This window comes from Mustela lutreola, chromosome 9, assembly GCF_030435805.1.
Source record: "Mustela lutreola isolate mMusLut2 chromosome 9, mMusLut2.pri, whole genome shotgun sequence".
Classification (NCBI taxonomy): domain Eukaryota; kingdom Metazoa; phylum Chordata; class Mammalia; order Carnivora; family Mustelidae; genus Mustela; species Mustela lutreola.
Window position 1 is genome coordinate 108526586 of NC_081298.1, and position 17791 is coordinate 108544376.

General features: G+C 39.2%; 1 protein-coding gene across 1 annotated transcript; it reads left to right on the forward strand.

The window, feature by feature from the left end:
- The first annotated feature begins 7360 nt into the window (after positions 1 to 7360).
- IL1A (interleukin 1 alpha) lies at positions 7361 to 17068 on the forward strand. The gene is made up of 7 exons (XM_059188363.1): positions 7361 to 7436; positions 8070 to 8145; positions 9169 to 9217; positions 9911 to 10121; positions 11754 to 11927; positions 13248 to 13366; positions 15572 to 17068. The coding sequence occupies exons 2-7, from the start codon at positions 8078 to 8080 to the stop codon at positions 15761 to 15763; spliced, it is 813 nt and encodes a 270-aa protein (XP_059044346.1). The 5' UTR covers positions 7361 to 7436; positions 8070 to 8077; the 3' UTR covers positions 15764 to 17068.
- The last annotated feature ends 723 nt before the right edge of the window (positions 17069 to 17791 follow it).

A 17791-nucleotide genomic window follows, 5' to 3' on the forward strand; every position in this document is an offset into this window, starting at 1 on the left:
CTTGCATTCTACTTAGAATTCCTTTAACTATAACCTGATTTTTGGTTAGCCACATTGGAAATTCCCTGCAGCTAATCTATGTTTTCCATTCTGTGCCAAGGAAGGGCCTGGACTAGAGGAGTAAAGAAAGCTCTAATTCCATGGATGGGGGAGTACAGGATAAATCCCAAAGGGGTCACAGCCTGAGCAAAGGTATAGAATCAGGAGAACATTGGACACTTGGAGAGAAAAGAAAGGAAACTAACACTGAACTAAACACTCTCACAAACACAATCTCATTTAATCCTTCCAAAACCCTATGAAGTAAGAATCACCAGCCCAGTTTTATAGATGAGGCAACCAAAGCCTTCTTTTATTCTGTTTGCACTGTAGTCATCTGCGCAGATCTTCCCCACAAGTTAAAAGCTTATTAAGGGCAAGTGGAATTCTCTGCCACCTCTTTTCCCCCATGGCCTCTGATACAATGCTTCACTATGAAGCAGACTGCCAAGCTGGCTTCAGGAAGGTTTCATGCGATTCTGCTCTGTGGTAACTCCTGCTCTCCTCTGCCTCCAAGTCCTGCTCCTGAGTCTAGACTCTCTCAGTCTCTTCTCTCCCAGGGGAGCTAGAGTGCCTTTGAGCAACCTTGAAGGGGATATAATGACCTCCTTGGAACTGCACTAAGATCCCATGGACAGCAGAGTGAAGAAAAGAGAAAGTAAGATCACATTTCTTCCTTGGATATTCATCTTTTTAAATCAAAATACTGCAAAACTTGTCTAGACTTTCTGATTCAGACACATAAACTCCCTTTTCTTAAGGGTGATCAAAGCTCCAGATGATCCTTCATCTGTATCAAGCCTGAGTCATCATCCATGGAGTAAAATTATCATTTCCTTCCAATTTATCAGCAACTATTACATATTTCTATACTAGAAATGGAACTTGTTTCTATTTATACCCAAGAGTGTAGAGGTACCACGAAGACAATGTGATTATGTTCAGAATAGTCATAAAGTGTGGAATGAACAGCCATGGCTGCAAAAATCCCTGTAGTCATCTAGTCCAACCTCTTGCCTTTGTAAAGAAGGAAAACCCTTAAATGTGTAGAAAGGTAGGTCACACAGCAACTGGTTAGGGTCAAAGCCAGATCCAAGTCTCACCTTTCCAACCACACTGTGTGCCACACCTGCTATTCCCTGCCCTGTGCCACACTTGCTCTAATCAGGGGCCCATCCTCCCCAGCAGCCAGGAACCTATACCAAAAGGAGGGAGAAGAAAACCATGCACTGGGCATAAGACCCTTGCTATTAATTATTTTCATGCATAAGTCAGCTTCACATCAGAGCGGATGCTTCTATTGATATTTATTTTTAAAATGTTTTGAAAAACTATAAAGTACCATATAAATGTTAGATGTTTAATATAATTACTATATGATTTCTATCTGGGACGTTAACTCAACAGTTTATCACTGCCCTTTTAATTTCAGAACTGTTATATCTTTATGTCTGGACCCAGAATTTGGTCAAAATGAAAGCATCTGATTGGGCTCTTGATTCACGTTACTTGAAAATCCACCTCCCAGAGAGTGGAGAATGAGGAAAGAGGAATACTAATCTAGACACAATTCTGTCCAAGAAGGAATTGATTACGTGAAAGAGGAATTTTGAGATAAAGTGATGTGACCCTGGAGTTTGTGATAGAGAAGGGAAAGATACTTATACATAGTAGTAGTCAGAATAGGTTAGGTTACATATTTATTACTATATATAGTAACAAACTCTGAAATCTCAGTGACTTCACACAATTAAAGATTTGTTTCTCACTCATGCAAAGTCAAACGAGGTTGTTCTAGTCTCATACATTTGCAGCCACACCACCTGGAAGACGACTTCCAAAGTTGCTGCACCAGTCGAAATTAAAGATGATGGAAGTACACATGGGCCCTTGATTGCATAAGCCTAGAAGTCTAACAAATCACGTCTCATTTCCTGCTCACAATGCTTTGGCCAGAAAAAAACCATGGGTCCTTAATCCAGCTCCGCAAGGGAGACAAGGAAATGAAGACAGACATTTATCAAGTAATCCCACAAATGGATATTTGGTAAGGAGAGTCCACCAGATATACATTCCCCAGATTTCAGGAAAGTAAATATTGAAATGTTCAGAGTATCCCATTTGTATAAAAACAATTCTATATATGCCTTGGAAAAGGAAAGAATGAAAGAAAATACACCAAAATAGTAATAATGAATACCTCTAGTTATTTAATTGTTTGTAGGCTTTATTTTCTTTTTATATTTTTTTTATATTTCCCTAGCACTACTTAATAATCATGGTTTAGAATCCAAAAACGTAATCCAAGTTTTTTTTTTTAATTGTGAAACAAGTTCAGACCAGAGACAACTCTGACTCCGTAAAGAAAATGAGTCAAAAGAAAAGAGAATTTCTTTAAAATGCACTTCTGATTAGGTAATCACAATTAGACAGCAAGAAGAAAAGTGAGAGACAGGCCCAGACATGACTGCAGTCACACGGAAGCTCTCTGACGAACTCTGATTTTTAAGTGCATCTGTGAAAGACAGTGTGCCAAGGGAGAAGGCAATGAGAGAGCACAGCCCTATGAACGACCATCCCAAAGGAGAGAGAAAGGAAACTTAGAGACCAAAAAAGCACATAAATTAGGGCAGAAATAAGCTAAGGCAACGAGAGGGAATCACAGCTAACCGGGGATTTGGTGGCTCAACATGAAGGTGTCCCTTCCCACTACAGGTTTCTGCCAACTTGAATTTCTCTATCTACTCCAAGCCACAGCCATCCCTCTGCTGAGTTCCCAGAGCATTTGCCTAAAGTTTACCTAAAGCTGAATGGGTAAAAACCTTAGTGAGCTCTACACAGGGTCTTCACTGTCTAGCACTTGCCTCCCTCATCATCCTCAGCTGCCACTCTACTGGCCCTGCCTCTCTGACTCTAGCTTCCAATGCCCTACTTTTACGTATTTGATCCCCACAGCCTTTGCTCATCCTGGAATGTTCCCTCCTCCCTCCCCATTGAACTACCCACTCCCAGTCTAAGACTAGCTTCTTTGTTATGACTTTACTAAACTTATCTTCGTTTGTTTATCTGCTTATTTTACGGGATTATCGGATTATCGTTGAATGTCTTCACTGTCAGCCTCCACAAAAGCAAGAACAATGGCTGGTTGTGCTCCCTGAATGGGGTTTCATTCTTTTTTAGCCCCCTTTTAATTTATCAATGAGAATTCATGGGAGACATTGTTTTTCCACCTTATCCCTCTTTGCTAAGGAGCCAGTGTCACTGGGTAGTATGGTATTTGGAACCAGAAATCATGAAATGGGAGTTTTCATTTTTGCTCCCACTCTCACACAAACTCTACATGTGACCTTGCAGCCTTGACATTTCCCCTCTCTGAAACTGCTTCCTCTTTTATAAAATGAAAGTTTAACCTAGATAGTGTCTGAGGTACATCTTCCAATGTATCATTCTAGATCCTTCAACAGACTAACAAGACAAAGCAGAAAAACTTAGAAATTAAAAAGAGCAAAGAAAAGGAAGAATTCACACACTAAGTAAAAGAGACAGCCCAGTAGTTGCTTGAGCCTAAGTTCTGGTGTCTGAATTCCATTTCAGCAATTTGGTAAACTCAAAATCTTAGATTGGTTAATCTCCCCGAACTCTGACTTCCTCATCTATAAAATGTGACAAGAATACCTACCTCACAGGTTTAAGGCAAAGATTAAATGAGATAATGTATTAGAACACCTGGAAGACTATGTTAGGTCATTTCCTCCTTCCCAACCCACTGCCACAGAATTTAAAACCAGGTTATAATTAAATAGGGCATGAATTGAGACAAAAGGCTCAATCGTCTCTGTATGTAACAATGGTTTATGCATACTTCATTCCCCTGAAGAGGCCTTCTACAACTTAAAAACAAATAATTGCATCCCCTGAAAAATTCACAGGGAAGAGCTGTATTTTTTCATTCAAGCAATGGTTGTCAGATCCAACTACATGCAATGATTTTAAAGTTGCTTCCAAAGATGTTTACGTGGTAAACATCTTCATGGTACAATGGCAAGAACACAGCTTTAAGTCCATATCCAGGGGCACCTGAGTGGCTCAGTGGGTTAAAGCCTCTGCCTTCAGCTCAGGTCATGATCCCGGGGTGCTAGGATCGAGCCCATCATTGGGCTCTCTGCTCAGCTCTCTGCTCAGCAGGGAGCCTGCTTCCCTCCCTCCTTTTGCCTTTCTGCCTACTTGTAATCTCTGTCTGTCAAATAAATAAATACAATCTTAAAAAAAAAAAAAAAAAGTCCATATCCAGACTCCATCACTGACCATGCACTCAGCTACCTTGACCGCCTTCACCCTTTTCTTCTACATCACAGAATAAAATGAGATTTCACTGGAGGAGGAGGGGAGGGGAAGGGGGATATTTCAAACCATTTTTTTCTTCATCTTTTCTTTTAAACAAAAAAAACTGAATCAATAAGCGACAGGGTGTTCGAGGCTGAAAAGACCTGCAAGAATGATCTCTTTCAGCCCATCACTTGGCATCCAGTGGAGGTAAGAGACTTGAGCAGCTAAATGCAGTGAAAAGAGAAGACTGGACTTGGAAGAGAAACCTGAGGTTAGAGAGCTGGCTCTGCCAGTTTTGTGACTGTAGGTTGGCCACCTTAATGTCTTCAAGGGCCCTCCTCTGTGAAAAGAGATAGTAATCACTACCTCCGTGGGTTAAGTGTGGAGCCAGTGAAACAAAGCAAGGGAAAGCTCTTTGTGAGGTAAAAGCAGTTTTCAAATGAAAAGCGCCTCTATGATGCTTTGGACCTGCGACCTCCAGGCTTATAGGGTGTAGCCACTCACCCACTAAAGTATATCATTTCATCTTGCATATCTAATTTTGTAAATCCTGAGAGAAAAACGCAGCACTAACAAGCACTCTGGCACAGAATAAGTACACAATAATTTTTTTTTTTTTTCTGTATGATCTAGGTGGAAAAGGACTAAAGTTTTTGAAGTCTCCTCGGAGTCAAGAGGTGGGTATTTGAAGTACCCAAAATTCCTGTCACAGGACAGCCCCCAAAGACCCCCTGAGCTCCAGTAGAGCTCTACCTAGCACGTTTCTCTCTCTATTCCCCAGGAGGAGTTGGTCCGATGATGGGGCTTACTTACAAGTCAGTCTTGGTACACACATACAGAAAAGTAGGTTCCCCAAAACAAAAGGAGGACTTCTGACTCTCTAAACCTCACCCATGTTGTTCTTCCCTTAAAAGCCAGTTTCCAAAATGGTCAGATGAAGGAAAAGTTAAGTGAAACCTCAACCTGAGTTGTCTGTCTAAAAAATTCCAACTGTCCTTGAGAAACTCAACAACCACATTCAGGGAATTCTAATTCTCTACAACAGAGGAGGAGCATAGGCCAGAACGGGTGTTACCACTAATGGTAAAACCAAGGATGTTTTTCCTGGATTACCAAACAGATGCTCTACATTCCTCCCAGAAACTAAATATCTTCAGGGTTTCAAGGGAGGCCTTCACCTGAAAATGTCCTCCCTGTTGAAGTTTTCAAACCCATATCTTCATAAGAACTATATTTTCTTTGGTGAATTAAGGTGTTACAATGATGACTATACAGGTTCCCAAGTGACAGAAGCCATTATTAGCTTTGTTTTTATTTTTGCTCAGTTGCATCTCCATAGCAGCCCACATTCACAGTGTGCTTTGCAATTGTTTCTTGGTAATAGCCTCACAAGATGTGTGGGAGGCAGAAAGAATAACCAGGATTAATATCTGTGTTGCCAGAAGGAGAGCCACATAGAGAATTGGCTACCATCACCATTCAAACAGGATCCATCCTGAGACATCCAAGATCTGCCCCAATCTTGTCCTAAATTTACATTGTCTACATCTAGGATACAATACTTCTTTGGCTCTTGTTTATGACGATTGTGACCAGGTCTGAGACCAGGAGGATCTTGACCGGCAATAGAACCAGAATCAGAGATTTTGTACTTAGGATAGACCTTAATGATCATCTCACCAACCCCATTACTTACTGTTAAACGAGACCAGAGAAAATACTTTACCCAATTCACACAAGCTACTTCACTCCCAGTTCTGAGTGGTCTTGCCTTTTTATACCATATTCCATTGCAGTGCCTACCTTTCTCTCTTTACCTTCTTGTTCCCCTCCTCTACCCTCTTTTTCCATCTGTTTTCTCAATTTAAAAATTTACATTGCTTAAACTCCAAACAGGAGACCTTCAGCATTTATCTGCCAAGAGTCTGATGTTCTACCACCTGAACTGGGCCAGCCTTAGGATACCAAAAAAAGACTTTGATAATAACAACCAGGCAACACTGATGTAGTGTGTATATAACAGTCCCTCTCCTGCACTCAAACTCTATCCTCAAATGCAGCTACCAGCTTTTGGCCAGGGCCTTGTCCATATTTCCCTGAGTCTACAGCTATCCTCACACACCTTAGGTTTATTCTAGAAAAGACCAGACTTCCCTTTGGGCCCTGACAGATGGCCACTTTGCTATAATATGGCCAGGGCAGAGAGTACTGTAGGAAATGGGTCAACAGTATTCAGAAGAGTAATGGTTATCGCTTCTATCTCCCCTACCGGGCCCTAACAGCAGGCTGTCTCCCCATACTCAGAGTGATTTATGCCTATTCTGCAAATGTCCCTCTTCAGAAAAGATGGATCATTTTCCCTCACAGCCAATCCTTATCTGCCAGGGGCTGCCAAGCATTCCATCAATTTATAGTTAGCCCTGGGGTGCAAAAAAACAAATTAAGCTAAAACACAAAATACAGTTCCTAAGCTCCTCTCCAACTCTGGCCATCTAGAATTCTGATTTTAGGAGTTCTCTCTTCCTCCCAACCATATATTTTTAGAAAGTTAACATTTCTGGGGCACGTGGGTGGCTCGGTGCGTTAAAGTTCTCTGCCTTTGGCTCAGGTCATGATCCCAGGGTCCTGGGATCAAGCCCCGCATTGGGCTCTCTGATCAGCAGGAAGCCTGCTTCCCCCTTTCTCTCTCTGCCTACCTCTCTGCCTACTTGTGATCTCTGTCTGTGAAATAAATAAATAAAATACCTAAAAAAAAAAAAGTTAACATTTCCTGCCCTTCTTCTCTTTTTCTAAGACTACTTTATTATAATTGTTTAGAGCAAAGCCATAAATAAATGAGCCAAGTTAGAAATTCCTGGAATCTCTGCAAACAACACTAGTATCAAGCATGTAATCTGTCATTATTTGGTCAGTTTCCGGGTGAAGTAACAAAAAAAAATACAATTCTTCCCTGTAAATTCCCCCATGACGCATACAGGCCACGCCTACTCCAGAAGACAAAAAGGCGAAGTAACCCGACTAGGGCTCCAGACAGAGAGGGAGTCATTTCATTGGCGCCTGAGTCAGCAAAGGTATTGTCCTTATCACATCTTTGACTTTTAAAATATATTTTGCTTTTCTCCTTGGCCATTGTCTCTCAAACTGCCTTCTCTGAAGCACAAGCTTCTTCCTTCCTTTCTTGTCTGTCCCTGGTTTGGTGTGTGAGTTAGATCACAGTCAGATTTCAGAAAATAATTCTTTCTATTGATGGGGAGCTGAGGGACAGAAGAACTGGTTTCACATTAAGGCATTGGTCAGCGCAGCCGAGCCTTCCCTTGGAGGGAGTCTCTACTACTAAAACTATTAGGGGAAAACTAGAAATTTCCAAATCTGTCCCTTTCTTGCATCTATATAAGGCAAAGACCTTATTCTTGTGGGCTTTTTTCTTTAATTTATCCAAGCTTTCATTGAATGTCTACTGTATACAATGCATTGGGTGGGGCACAAAAAGAACACAGAAGTTCTAAAAGAAGTTTATAGTCTAAGAAAGGAGACAGATACATATGAAAATAACTCAAGGGAGTGAAAAGAATGGGGAAAATGCTGAGTATAGGCTAAGTCATTCATTAAGCTTCTCAAGAAGCACAAAGCAGAGATGATTTCCCCTTGCGGGTGTTTGGTTGGTAGCTGACTAGGCTGACAACCACTGGTGTTCTCTGTTGCAGAAGTCAAGATGGCCAAAGTTCCTGACCTTTTTGAAGACCTTCAGATTTTCAAAAAGGACCTGAAGAACTGTTACAGGTAGGAAATCAATTCTATCTCTTGTAATTTAATGAGGGGATCAAGGTATATTAGAATCTATCTAGCAGTTACAGTAACTAGCATGGAGCCAGACTGGCAGAGGTCTAGAGATGCATCCTACCTCTGAAGTCAGGGCAGGTTCAGCAAAGATCCAGAAAAAGTAAGCATCTTGCATGTTACACTGAGATGACACTGACAGGGAGACAGCCATTGTAGGGAAATTATTTTTACAGTCTCCTAGTCACTAGTCTCCTAGTGAATTTCAACATCTACTTAGACACAGCCTCAGTCAGGTTCACATGACATGATACCGTAATGGGTTTTAATGAACTGCCAGAGAGAGAAACCAACTTCTGATCTGGATCTCAATCTGGAAGAGGTAATGGCTCCACAGCAATTTGAGCCTGTGAATGTACATACACAGCCAAACCTCATTCAGACATAAGGGAAAGATAAATGAATAAAATTAAAATTTATAGGATATGTTAAACAAACACGGTATTCCCATTACTAATACAAACTACGTTATCAAAATGTTGCTGGATAGTTCCCAAGTATAAATTATTAAATCTGTTTTAGTGAATACGTGAAAGCAATGTGTAACACATGACTTATTTGGTTAAAATTAAATTAAATTAATTAACCAACTGAGCCACCCAGGCGTCCCAAAAAATTAAATTAAATTAATTAAAATGAAGTGCTTCAAAAAGCATTTCTCTCTTGAGGAGGTTAACATTTTTCCCTGAAATTCAACTCCAGCTCTTCAATTTTTTAGCCAACCCCCATTTTTGAAGTTAAAGCACAGGTAAAGTTCAAGAACAGTCCTGATGATTACTAATTCCAAATTAGCGAGGCACAAATTACTGCATATATGTATGTATGTATAGAAGTCCTTAATTTTCAAAGAGGACAATAATGACTATGTGTGTGTTACCCAAAGCTAATGTGGTCATTAAAATACATTGGCCAGTGACAGCAGAGATATAACAAACAGAATTACATTCTCATTGTCTTGTTTGACAGTGAAAATGAAGAATACAGTTCTGAAATTGACCATCTCTCTCTGAGTCAGGTAAGCAAATGACTGTAATTCTGATGGGACTGCTGTTCTTTTTATTATTAATATATAATGTATTATTAGTTTCAGGGGTACATTTCTGTGATTCATCAGTTTTATATAATACTCAGTGCTCATTACAACACATACCTTCCCGAGTGTCCATCACCCAGCCACACCGTTCCCCCCTACCCCGGCCCCTCCAGCAACCCTCAGTTTGTTTCCTAAGATTAAGAGTCTCTTATGGTTTGCCTCCCTCTCTGGTTTTGTCTTGTTTCATTTTTTCCTCTCTTCCCCTATGATCCTCTGCCTTGTTTCTTAAATTCCACATATAGGATTGCAATCTTATGCAGTATTTTCTCTAACAGGAAAAAACAGCAATAGCTTGAATCTTAGAAAGTTTTATTTCGCCCTCACTAGAAGTTCAGATACATACATTTCTTCATCATAAGTGAGACCAACTGCCTCTATACACTAATAGTTGATGACATTCTCCATGCTCAACAGATTTTCTAAGGGAAAGGTGGGAGAGAAATGGAGGGAAAGACAAGAGGGTTGGGGGTGGGGGAAGAAGAGAGGGAATGGGGAGGAGAAGATTGATGAAATAGAGAGCCTTCTCACTAAATCTATTGGATAAAACTTCTACTGAAAGGGATCTCATTCAACAACCGTACGTAGCCCCTCAGTTTCCATTTTCCTTCCTCATAGAAATCCTTCTATGATGTGAACTATGACCCACTTCATGAGGACTGCATGTCTCTAAGAACCTCTGAAACCTCAAAGACATCTCAGCTTACCTTCAAGGAGGATGTGGTGATGGTGGCAGCCAGCGGGAAGATTCTGAAGAAGAGACGGTTGAGTTTAAATCAATTCATCACTGATGATGACCTGGAAGTTATTACCAATGATACAGAAGAAGGTAAGAAGTCAAGTGCAAATAATATCTTTGTTTTCCATTGTTAAGCAAATAGAGACGATAGAACACAGGAGAAAATAAAACCGAGATTCTAGGAACAAGAGGGCAGCCAGGCATCGGTTTGGTGACTATAAGGAAGGAAAATTAATGTTTATCCTTCTCCAGTGGGGAGAGAGGACCAGTGACCTGAGTCTACAGAATACTTCCTCATGGGCTCATATTGTGGCCATATTGTAAAGGTCATGTGACTTTTATCCTTACGGCAGAAAGCAGTTATAACCTTTTAGTGGGTGACCACTTAAAAGCTATATTCCTCCAGATACAACTGCGCCCCTTTGGGTAAGCTATTTAACCTTCTTGCGCTTTAGTCTCCTCTACTGTAAAATGGAGATAATCAGAGTCCCTACTTGTTGTGAAGATTGAATGTGTCAATACTTGTAAGCTCCTGGACTAGAATAATGCTTAGTACCTAAATACCCAATAAACATTAGGTATTGTCATTCCTCCTCCTCCTCCTTACTACTACTACTACCTTTGTTAATACTACCAACACTGCTACTTTATGGATGGTTGCATTATCTCTACATTTCACAACAATCTTACATTCTCATTTTACATAGGAGGAAACTAAGCTCAGTTACGTAAGTCACATAGTATGTAAGCAGGAGAGCTTTACACCAAATTTAGTTCTGATTTTAACAGATTTATTTTCCCATGCCTCTACTGTTATAAGCCTCTACATGAAACATAAACCAAACATTTTTAAAATAAGAGCTTTTTAAGGTAACAGGTACACACTAATACACATTCACCTAGAAAATAGGAAGATACAAGAAAATGTAAAAAAGAGAATAAAAACACTAAGAGTTTTGCCACTGCCAAGACTAGAGAAAATACTGAAGTATTTGATTAAGGGTCCATCAGCAAATTAAAGTCTTTTTCATGTACCTACACACATATAAACAAACATTAATAGGATTATATACAATTTTATATTCAGCTTCTTTCACTTAGCAATATATCAAGGGCATTCTTGGGTACCAGGTTTTCAAATTATAAGTAATAGATAATGAACATCCATCCAATAACATCCATATCATATCTTCATTTTTATCACCAGTTCCTTAGAATAGATTCCTAGACATAAAATTACTCAGAACCATGTGGATTTATGAAGCTGTTGTTATACACCACTGTCCAGAAAGGGGAGTAGACATTTAGACCTGTATCCTCAGGAACATATAATTCATTTTTTTCTCAGTGTATTCATTTGAAAAATTTAATAGTGAATGCTAGCAGTCTCCCTATTTCCTTAGAAACCTCCAAACAACCAAAATGAAAATATTTAATAAATAATCTATTTTTTAAAAATTACCCCCTGAGGAACTGAAGTTTATTATATGTGCTGCCGAAGCGAGCACGGAACTGAAGTTTAAAAAGAAGTAAGTAACCATGAGGATAATCCTAGAAACCACTTCTGCTAACAGGGTGACTTCTCTTCTCTCTCAGTTTCTTCACCTGGATTAAAATATTCCTAATGCCCCTTCCATAGCTACTTCTGATGCTTGCATTAGAGCAGATATATCATCTGTGTTTATCCAAAGACATTAATCTGAGCTTGTGTAATGGCTTTAGAAATCATGAAACCCAGATCTGCAGCATACAACTTCCGTAGCAATGAAAAATACAACTACATGAGGATCATCAAATCGCAATTCATTCTGACTGACAACCTCAATCAAAGTATAATTCAACAAACTGGGGGAAACTACCTCATGGCTGCCGCATTACAGAATCTGGATGATGCAGGTAAGTGGAGAGCCGTCATTCTCCCCTCCTCTTAGTTTTGCATTTCTTTCAAACTTTTTTTCAAAATATAAACCTCTCTAGATTCCTAGCTTTGTACAATTCTTCTAGAATAGGATGAAGCACACCAACCCCCAGTAAAATGCTGGGCAAGGACAGGAGCTTCAGCCAAATCAGGAAGCTCCACAAGAGAGAAGTTTCCAGTCTTTGAGAGCACTGAGTATAAAGCTTTCTGAGGAAGTATCTCCTTCAGTTCTCTCAGCTGTTATTATCCTTGGTTTTAAAGATGAGGAAATGGACTCTCAGAAATATTAAATGACTTACCCAGATTTGCCCAGAAGCCAATAAGGAGCAATCACTCTCCATTAGAAAGCCTGTTGCTCAAACTTACAAATAACACCAAACTAGAAAGAATCATCATCTTTGAGAACACAGTTGTGAAACAAAACATGCAATAAGCTGAGAATATGTTCTGGAGGATGAAATTTAGTGTCCAAGAAATTTCGTCACACAAATCCAGTTTCCATGGTGTACATATTTTAGCTTCAGGACATGTCCTCAGTATACAAAACTGGTTTCAGAATTCCAAAGAGGCTACTTTTTAATAAACAAACAGGGCTTTCTGGTTGGGCATACTTCAGATAACATGCTTTCCACTCTATGACATTTACAAATTATTTTGTGCTGTATTTTCCTACTTAATACTATTTCACAAAATTTCCCCCACATATTGAAATAGCATATATATTTGCCATGTTTAATGACACTAGAATATTCAATCATGTTACTATGCTGGTCTCTTGGGTTTGCTCTAAGTAACACTATTGCAAATATTGTTGTGTATATAATTTTTTCCCTATGAGGTTATTTCTTTGGATCATACCCCAAAAATGGAACTCCTGGATTCCTAGGGATAAATAATTATACAGCTCTTATTAAGTATTCTTCTCTAAGGAAAACAACTACTTTTCAGGAGTGTATCAGCTTCCCTAAACCCCTCCATTTTAGGCTATTATGAACTCATGAGCTCAAAAGTTGAGGGGTCTTATCCCATTAATGTAATTACAAGAGACTCAACAAATAGCCCCCAAGGATTTATTCAACATAGAAAATTCCAGAGACACTAACCAAGTATTTACCTGCCTAGTAAATATGGCAGACATTATAAAGGATAAAAGATGTTTGGAATTCCATTCTGGTATTTACACCATAGTTGGAGACTTAAATACAGATACACACAGACATGCACACACAATTTACGTAACACTTGATTTCATTCATATACAATGGATTTACTTTCTTTTTTGCTTTTCTCTTTGACAGTGAAATTTGACATGGGGGCTTACACTTCAGAAGATTCTAAATTTCCTGTGACTCTAAGAATCTCAAAAACTCGGCTGTTTGTGAGTGCCCAAAATGAAGGTGAACCTGTATTGCTAAAGGTCAGTCATTCTCGGTCCCCAATTTACCTTCATTTATATCCCATATCTTTGTGAATGATCCCAAATAGGCAGATACCCCTAGCAGAGTAGCACAATCCTCTTCTCTTCCTATCACAGTTTCCACCTGCCCACCCGCTCCACATGCTACTTCTCACCTATCCCCAGAGGCACTTCTAGGCAGGATCTATGAGAAAGTAAAATGGAGGTGGCCAGAGTAAATAAAAGGTAAATTCCCTTCTTCCTTCTTTTTCCTTACCCTGCCTGACCCTAGTCACCTCCCATCCCAGGGCATCCATTTATTCCACCCATCTTGAACCTTACTAACAATTTCCATCTCATCTATATGATGGTAGGTATTAGGACAATAGGACCTGATTGCAAGATACTCAAGTCAACTAGGAGCAGAGAGGGTTAATCACCTGCCAGTGGGCGCAAAACAAAAAACAGGGAGCCAAGACTCAAGCCCTGGCCTTTTGACTCCATTGCCTCTCTCTCTTCACCGGTGTCAGCATTACCCCTCCTCCCAGACCCATCTCCACTACCACCTCTCCCTCAAACATAGACACATACATGCCCACTACAGCCTTAGATGTTTACTCCTAAGTTGCTGGTAAGTAGGTGACTCTTATTTAGTAAATGTATAATGCAGACCCCCAACTCCAACCGGAATTTTTGTAGGTGCTATGTATTTCTCTAACTGGATGAAGTGAGGTAAAAGTGATGTCTGCAGACTAGGGCAGTAGCTTCATTCATGAATTCATTCAACAGGCATTATTTATTGAGAGGCTTCGATTATTCAAACATAGTGTCAACAGCTGTGTAGACCATGGTGAGCCAAAGTCCCCAGCCTCATAGAACCTGGTCTTCTTGGGGACACAGACAGTAGATAAGCCAAACACCAGCAAGAAGTACAAGATGCTGTAAAGCAAATAAATAGGGTGGTGAGATAGAGAAAAATTGGAGAGTGCTTTTTACATAGAGTTCCCTGTGGGAATGGGATCTCCTGGTAGGAAGGAGCATGGTGCAAGAGGGCAGGTGAGGGTAAGCATTCCAAAGAGAGGGATCTGAGGGCATCTAGGACCTAGAGCTTCAAGAGTTTAAAATGCCAGGTTCAGAAATCAATGGAAACACTCTAAAACTGGGGCACAAAAGAAGGAGGAAAGATAAGCAGAGGCTAGTGCTTGCAGAACCTTGCATTTGGGTTTCATTTGAGGTAAAATGAAAAGGCATTAAAGGGTTTCAAATAGGGAAATTTCCTAACTTCACTTATATTTTCTAAAATGGAGACTAGATCAGCATGAAGACAATGGAGAAAGCAAAGAGCCTAACTAGGTGGTAATGATAATAGTCATGGGAGTGGAAGTAGTGAGGCAGGTAGAAATAAGTAGACAGAACCGGTTAGATTTCAGAGATAGAACCAACAGGAGCGGGGGAGAAAATATATTTACTAAGATTGGAAAAAACTAGGAGAGGAAGGGGTTTGGGAAATAAATTCCTTGTTGCCATTGAAAACCCTTGTTGACAAGAAAAGCTCAAAAGGATAATTAGTTGCTTCCGATTAAAAAGAACACAAAAGAATCATCTCAAGTTGAAAGGTGAATTTCACTTTTCCATGAAAGTATTGTTATTCTATTCATACTCAAAAGTATAGTACAGCCTAAAAAGATACAATTGTCAAAAACTATATTGTAAGGAGTCAGCTCCTAACATACTTGGAAGTGGCGGGGAGGGTAAACTTTTAATCGTTGGCTTAAATACGGAGAAAAACATCTTTAATGATAAATTATTTTCCCTAAGATATGAACTGCACACTTAGTGGTCAAATGTTTAGAGATCTCAATTGCTAGTGTTCATGTTTTATGCAAAGTGCTTTCTGCTTATGAAGGCAGGACAAGAACAATGTTTTTACTCTACCTGCCACGATATAGTGAGACACTACTGTCATTGGCAATCCTTGACTAATTTGGATTTCTTTCCAGTTAAGTAAGGAAATTAACTATTATGTGTAGACTGGGCCATACTCTAATAGGCATGTAATAAATGCTTGCTGCATGAACAAATGAAAGAAGAATCTATATCATCATATTACAGAGTCAGTGTCCTAAAGTGCTATATTTCTCACAAAGGCCAAATGTCCAGGGAGTGCACTCCAGTTTTTTGTCTGGAATCTTGTTCTCTAACATATCTCTGTTCTTCTTATCATAGGAGATGCCTGAGACACCCAAAACCATCAAAGATGAGACCAACCTTCTCTTCTTCTGGGAACGTCATGGCACGAAGAACTACTTCACATCAGTCGCCCAGCCAAAGTTGTTCATTGCCACACAGGAACGAAAACTGGTGCACATGGCAAAAGGGCAACCCTCTATCACTGACTTTCAGATACTGGAAACCTAAACTTGACTCTGGGGTCTACTTACTTGTGAAGTGTTGACAGTCCATATGTACTATGTACATGGAGGAGTCAAATCCTTTACTCTTAGTCACTTGCTGAGCATGTGCTGAGCCTTTGTAATTCCAAATGAATATTTACTCTCTTTGTAACAGAGTGAGCAAGGTCTAATGCAAACAACACTAATATATAAAGTTATTTGTTATTTAAGAACACCCTATACTTTGCAAACTAGCAATCAGTTTAATTATTATTCTTCATAACAATCTTGGGAGGACCGAGGCTACTGACTATGGCTACCAAAAAGATTCTACCCATATTACAGATTGGTTAAGTAACTGAGGCATAAGAAAACTAAATACCCACAATAGCAGTTGGAATGAGAAGCCATACACCTAGAATCTCATTCCAACTGTTTGCCTTTAAGTTGCTGATGGACCCTCAATCAAATACTGTAAGTTTCTGGGACCTCAGTTTGATCATCTTTAAAACGGAGGAGATGATACTTACATCCTTCTTGCCTCAACAGTATTTTATGCTAATCAATGAGATCAGTTTAATAAAATACTTCTTGAATGAAACTACTGAGCCTTAAGAAAGCAAAGCTTATATATTTATTATCACTTATGTATACATATATTTATAAATATATTTTATGATAAAATGATATTATATTTATGGCACTTCCTTAACAGTCATCCTTAACAATAATAAAGTATTTTTTAGGCTAAATGAGTTTGACTTAGTTAAACAAGGCACTTTGGTCTGAGTCCTGCTTTTTGTAATATGTGGAAACACTGTAATTATGATAATAAATTTATATTAATACTTTATGCTGATATTTAACCTCCCTTTCATTCCTCTGCTTCTAAATTTGCTTTAGCTTTTTTGTATCATTCAATTTCACCTGCTATCAAGTCTTACTAGCTAACATGGGATAAACTTAACTTTGGTAACCATGACACAACTGTAAATCTTTCTTTTCTGGAATGTAAGCAACATTCCTTCTAGGTTCTAAAAGTTGTGATCAAACTACAGCAATTTCTTTCATGAGTACTTTATAGTTTTCTGAGTACAGATTCTTTGCCTCTTTGGTTAGGTTTATTCCTAGGTATCTTATGGTTTTGGATGCAATTGTAAATGGGGTTGACTCCTTAATTTCTCTTTTCTTCTGTCTTGTTGTTGATGTATAGAAATGCAACTGATTTCTGTGCATTGATTTTATATCCTGACACTTCACTGAATTCCTGTACGAGTTCTAGCAGTTTTGGAGTGGAGTCTTTTGGGTTTTCCACATAAAGTATCATATCATCTGCAAAGAGTGATAGTTTTACTTCTTCCTTGCCGATCTGGATGCCTTTAATTTATTTTTGTTGTCTGATTGATGAAAGAATGATTGATGAAAGAAATTGAGGAAGACACAAAGAAATAGAAAAATGTTCCATGCTCATGGATTGGGAGAACAAATATTGTGAACATGTCTATGCTACCTAAAGCAATCTACACATTTAATGCAATCCCTATCAAAATACCATCCTTTTTTTTTTTCAAAGAAACGGAATAAAGAATCCTAAAATTTATATGGAACCAGAAAAGACCTCAAATAGCCAGAGGAATATTGAAAAAGAAAGCCAAAGTTGGTGGCATCACAATTCCAGACTTCAAGCTCTATTACAAAGCTGTCATCATCAAGACAGTATGGTACTGGCACAAAAACAGATACATAGATCAATGGAACACAATAGAAAGCCCAGAAATAGACCCTCAACTCTATGGTCAATTAATCTTTGACAAAGCAGGATAGAATGTCCAATGGAAAAAAGATAGTCTCTTCAACAAATGGTGTTGGGAAAATTGGACAGCTGCATGCAGAAAAATGAAACTGGAGCATTTCCTTACACCACACACAAAAATAGACTCAAAATGGATGAAAGATCTCAATGTGAGACAGGAATCCATCAAAATCCTTGAGGAGAACACAGGCAGCAACCTCTTCAACCTCAGCCGCAGTAACCTTCCTAGGAACATCGCCA

Coding starts and splice junctions, on each gene's coding strand:
- IL1A (XM_059188363.1), top strand. CDS start 8,078: ATGGCCAAAGTTCCTGACCTTTTTGAAGACCTTCAGATTTTCAAAAAG. Junction 8,146..9,168: donor GACCTGAAGAACTGTTACAG/GTAGGAAATCAA, acceptor CTTGTTTGACAG/TGAAAATGAAGAATACAGTT. Junction 13,367..15,571: donor GTGAACCTGTATTGCTAAAG/GTCAGTCATTCT, acceptor TTCTTATCATAG/GAGATGCCTGAGACACCCAA.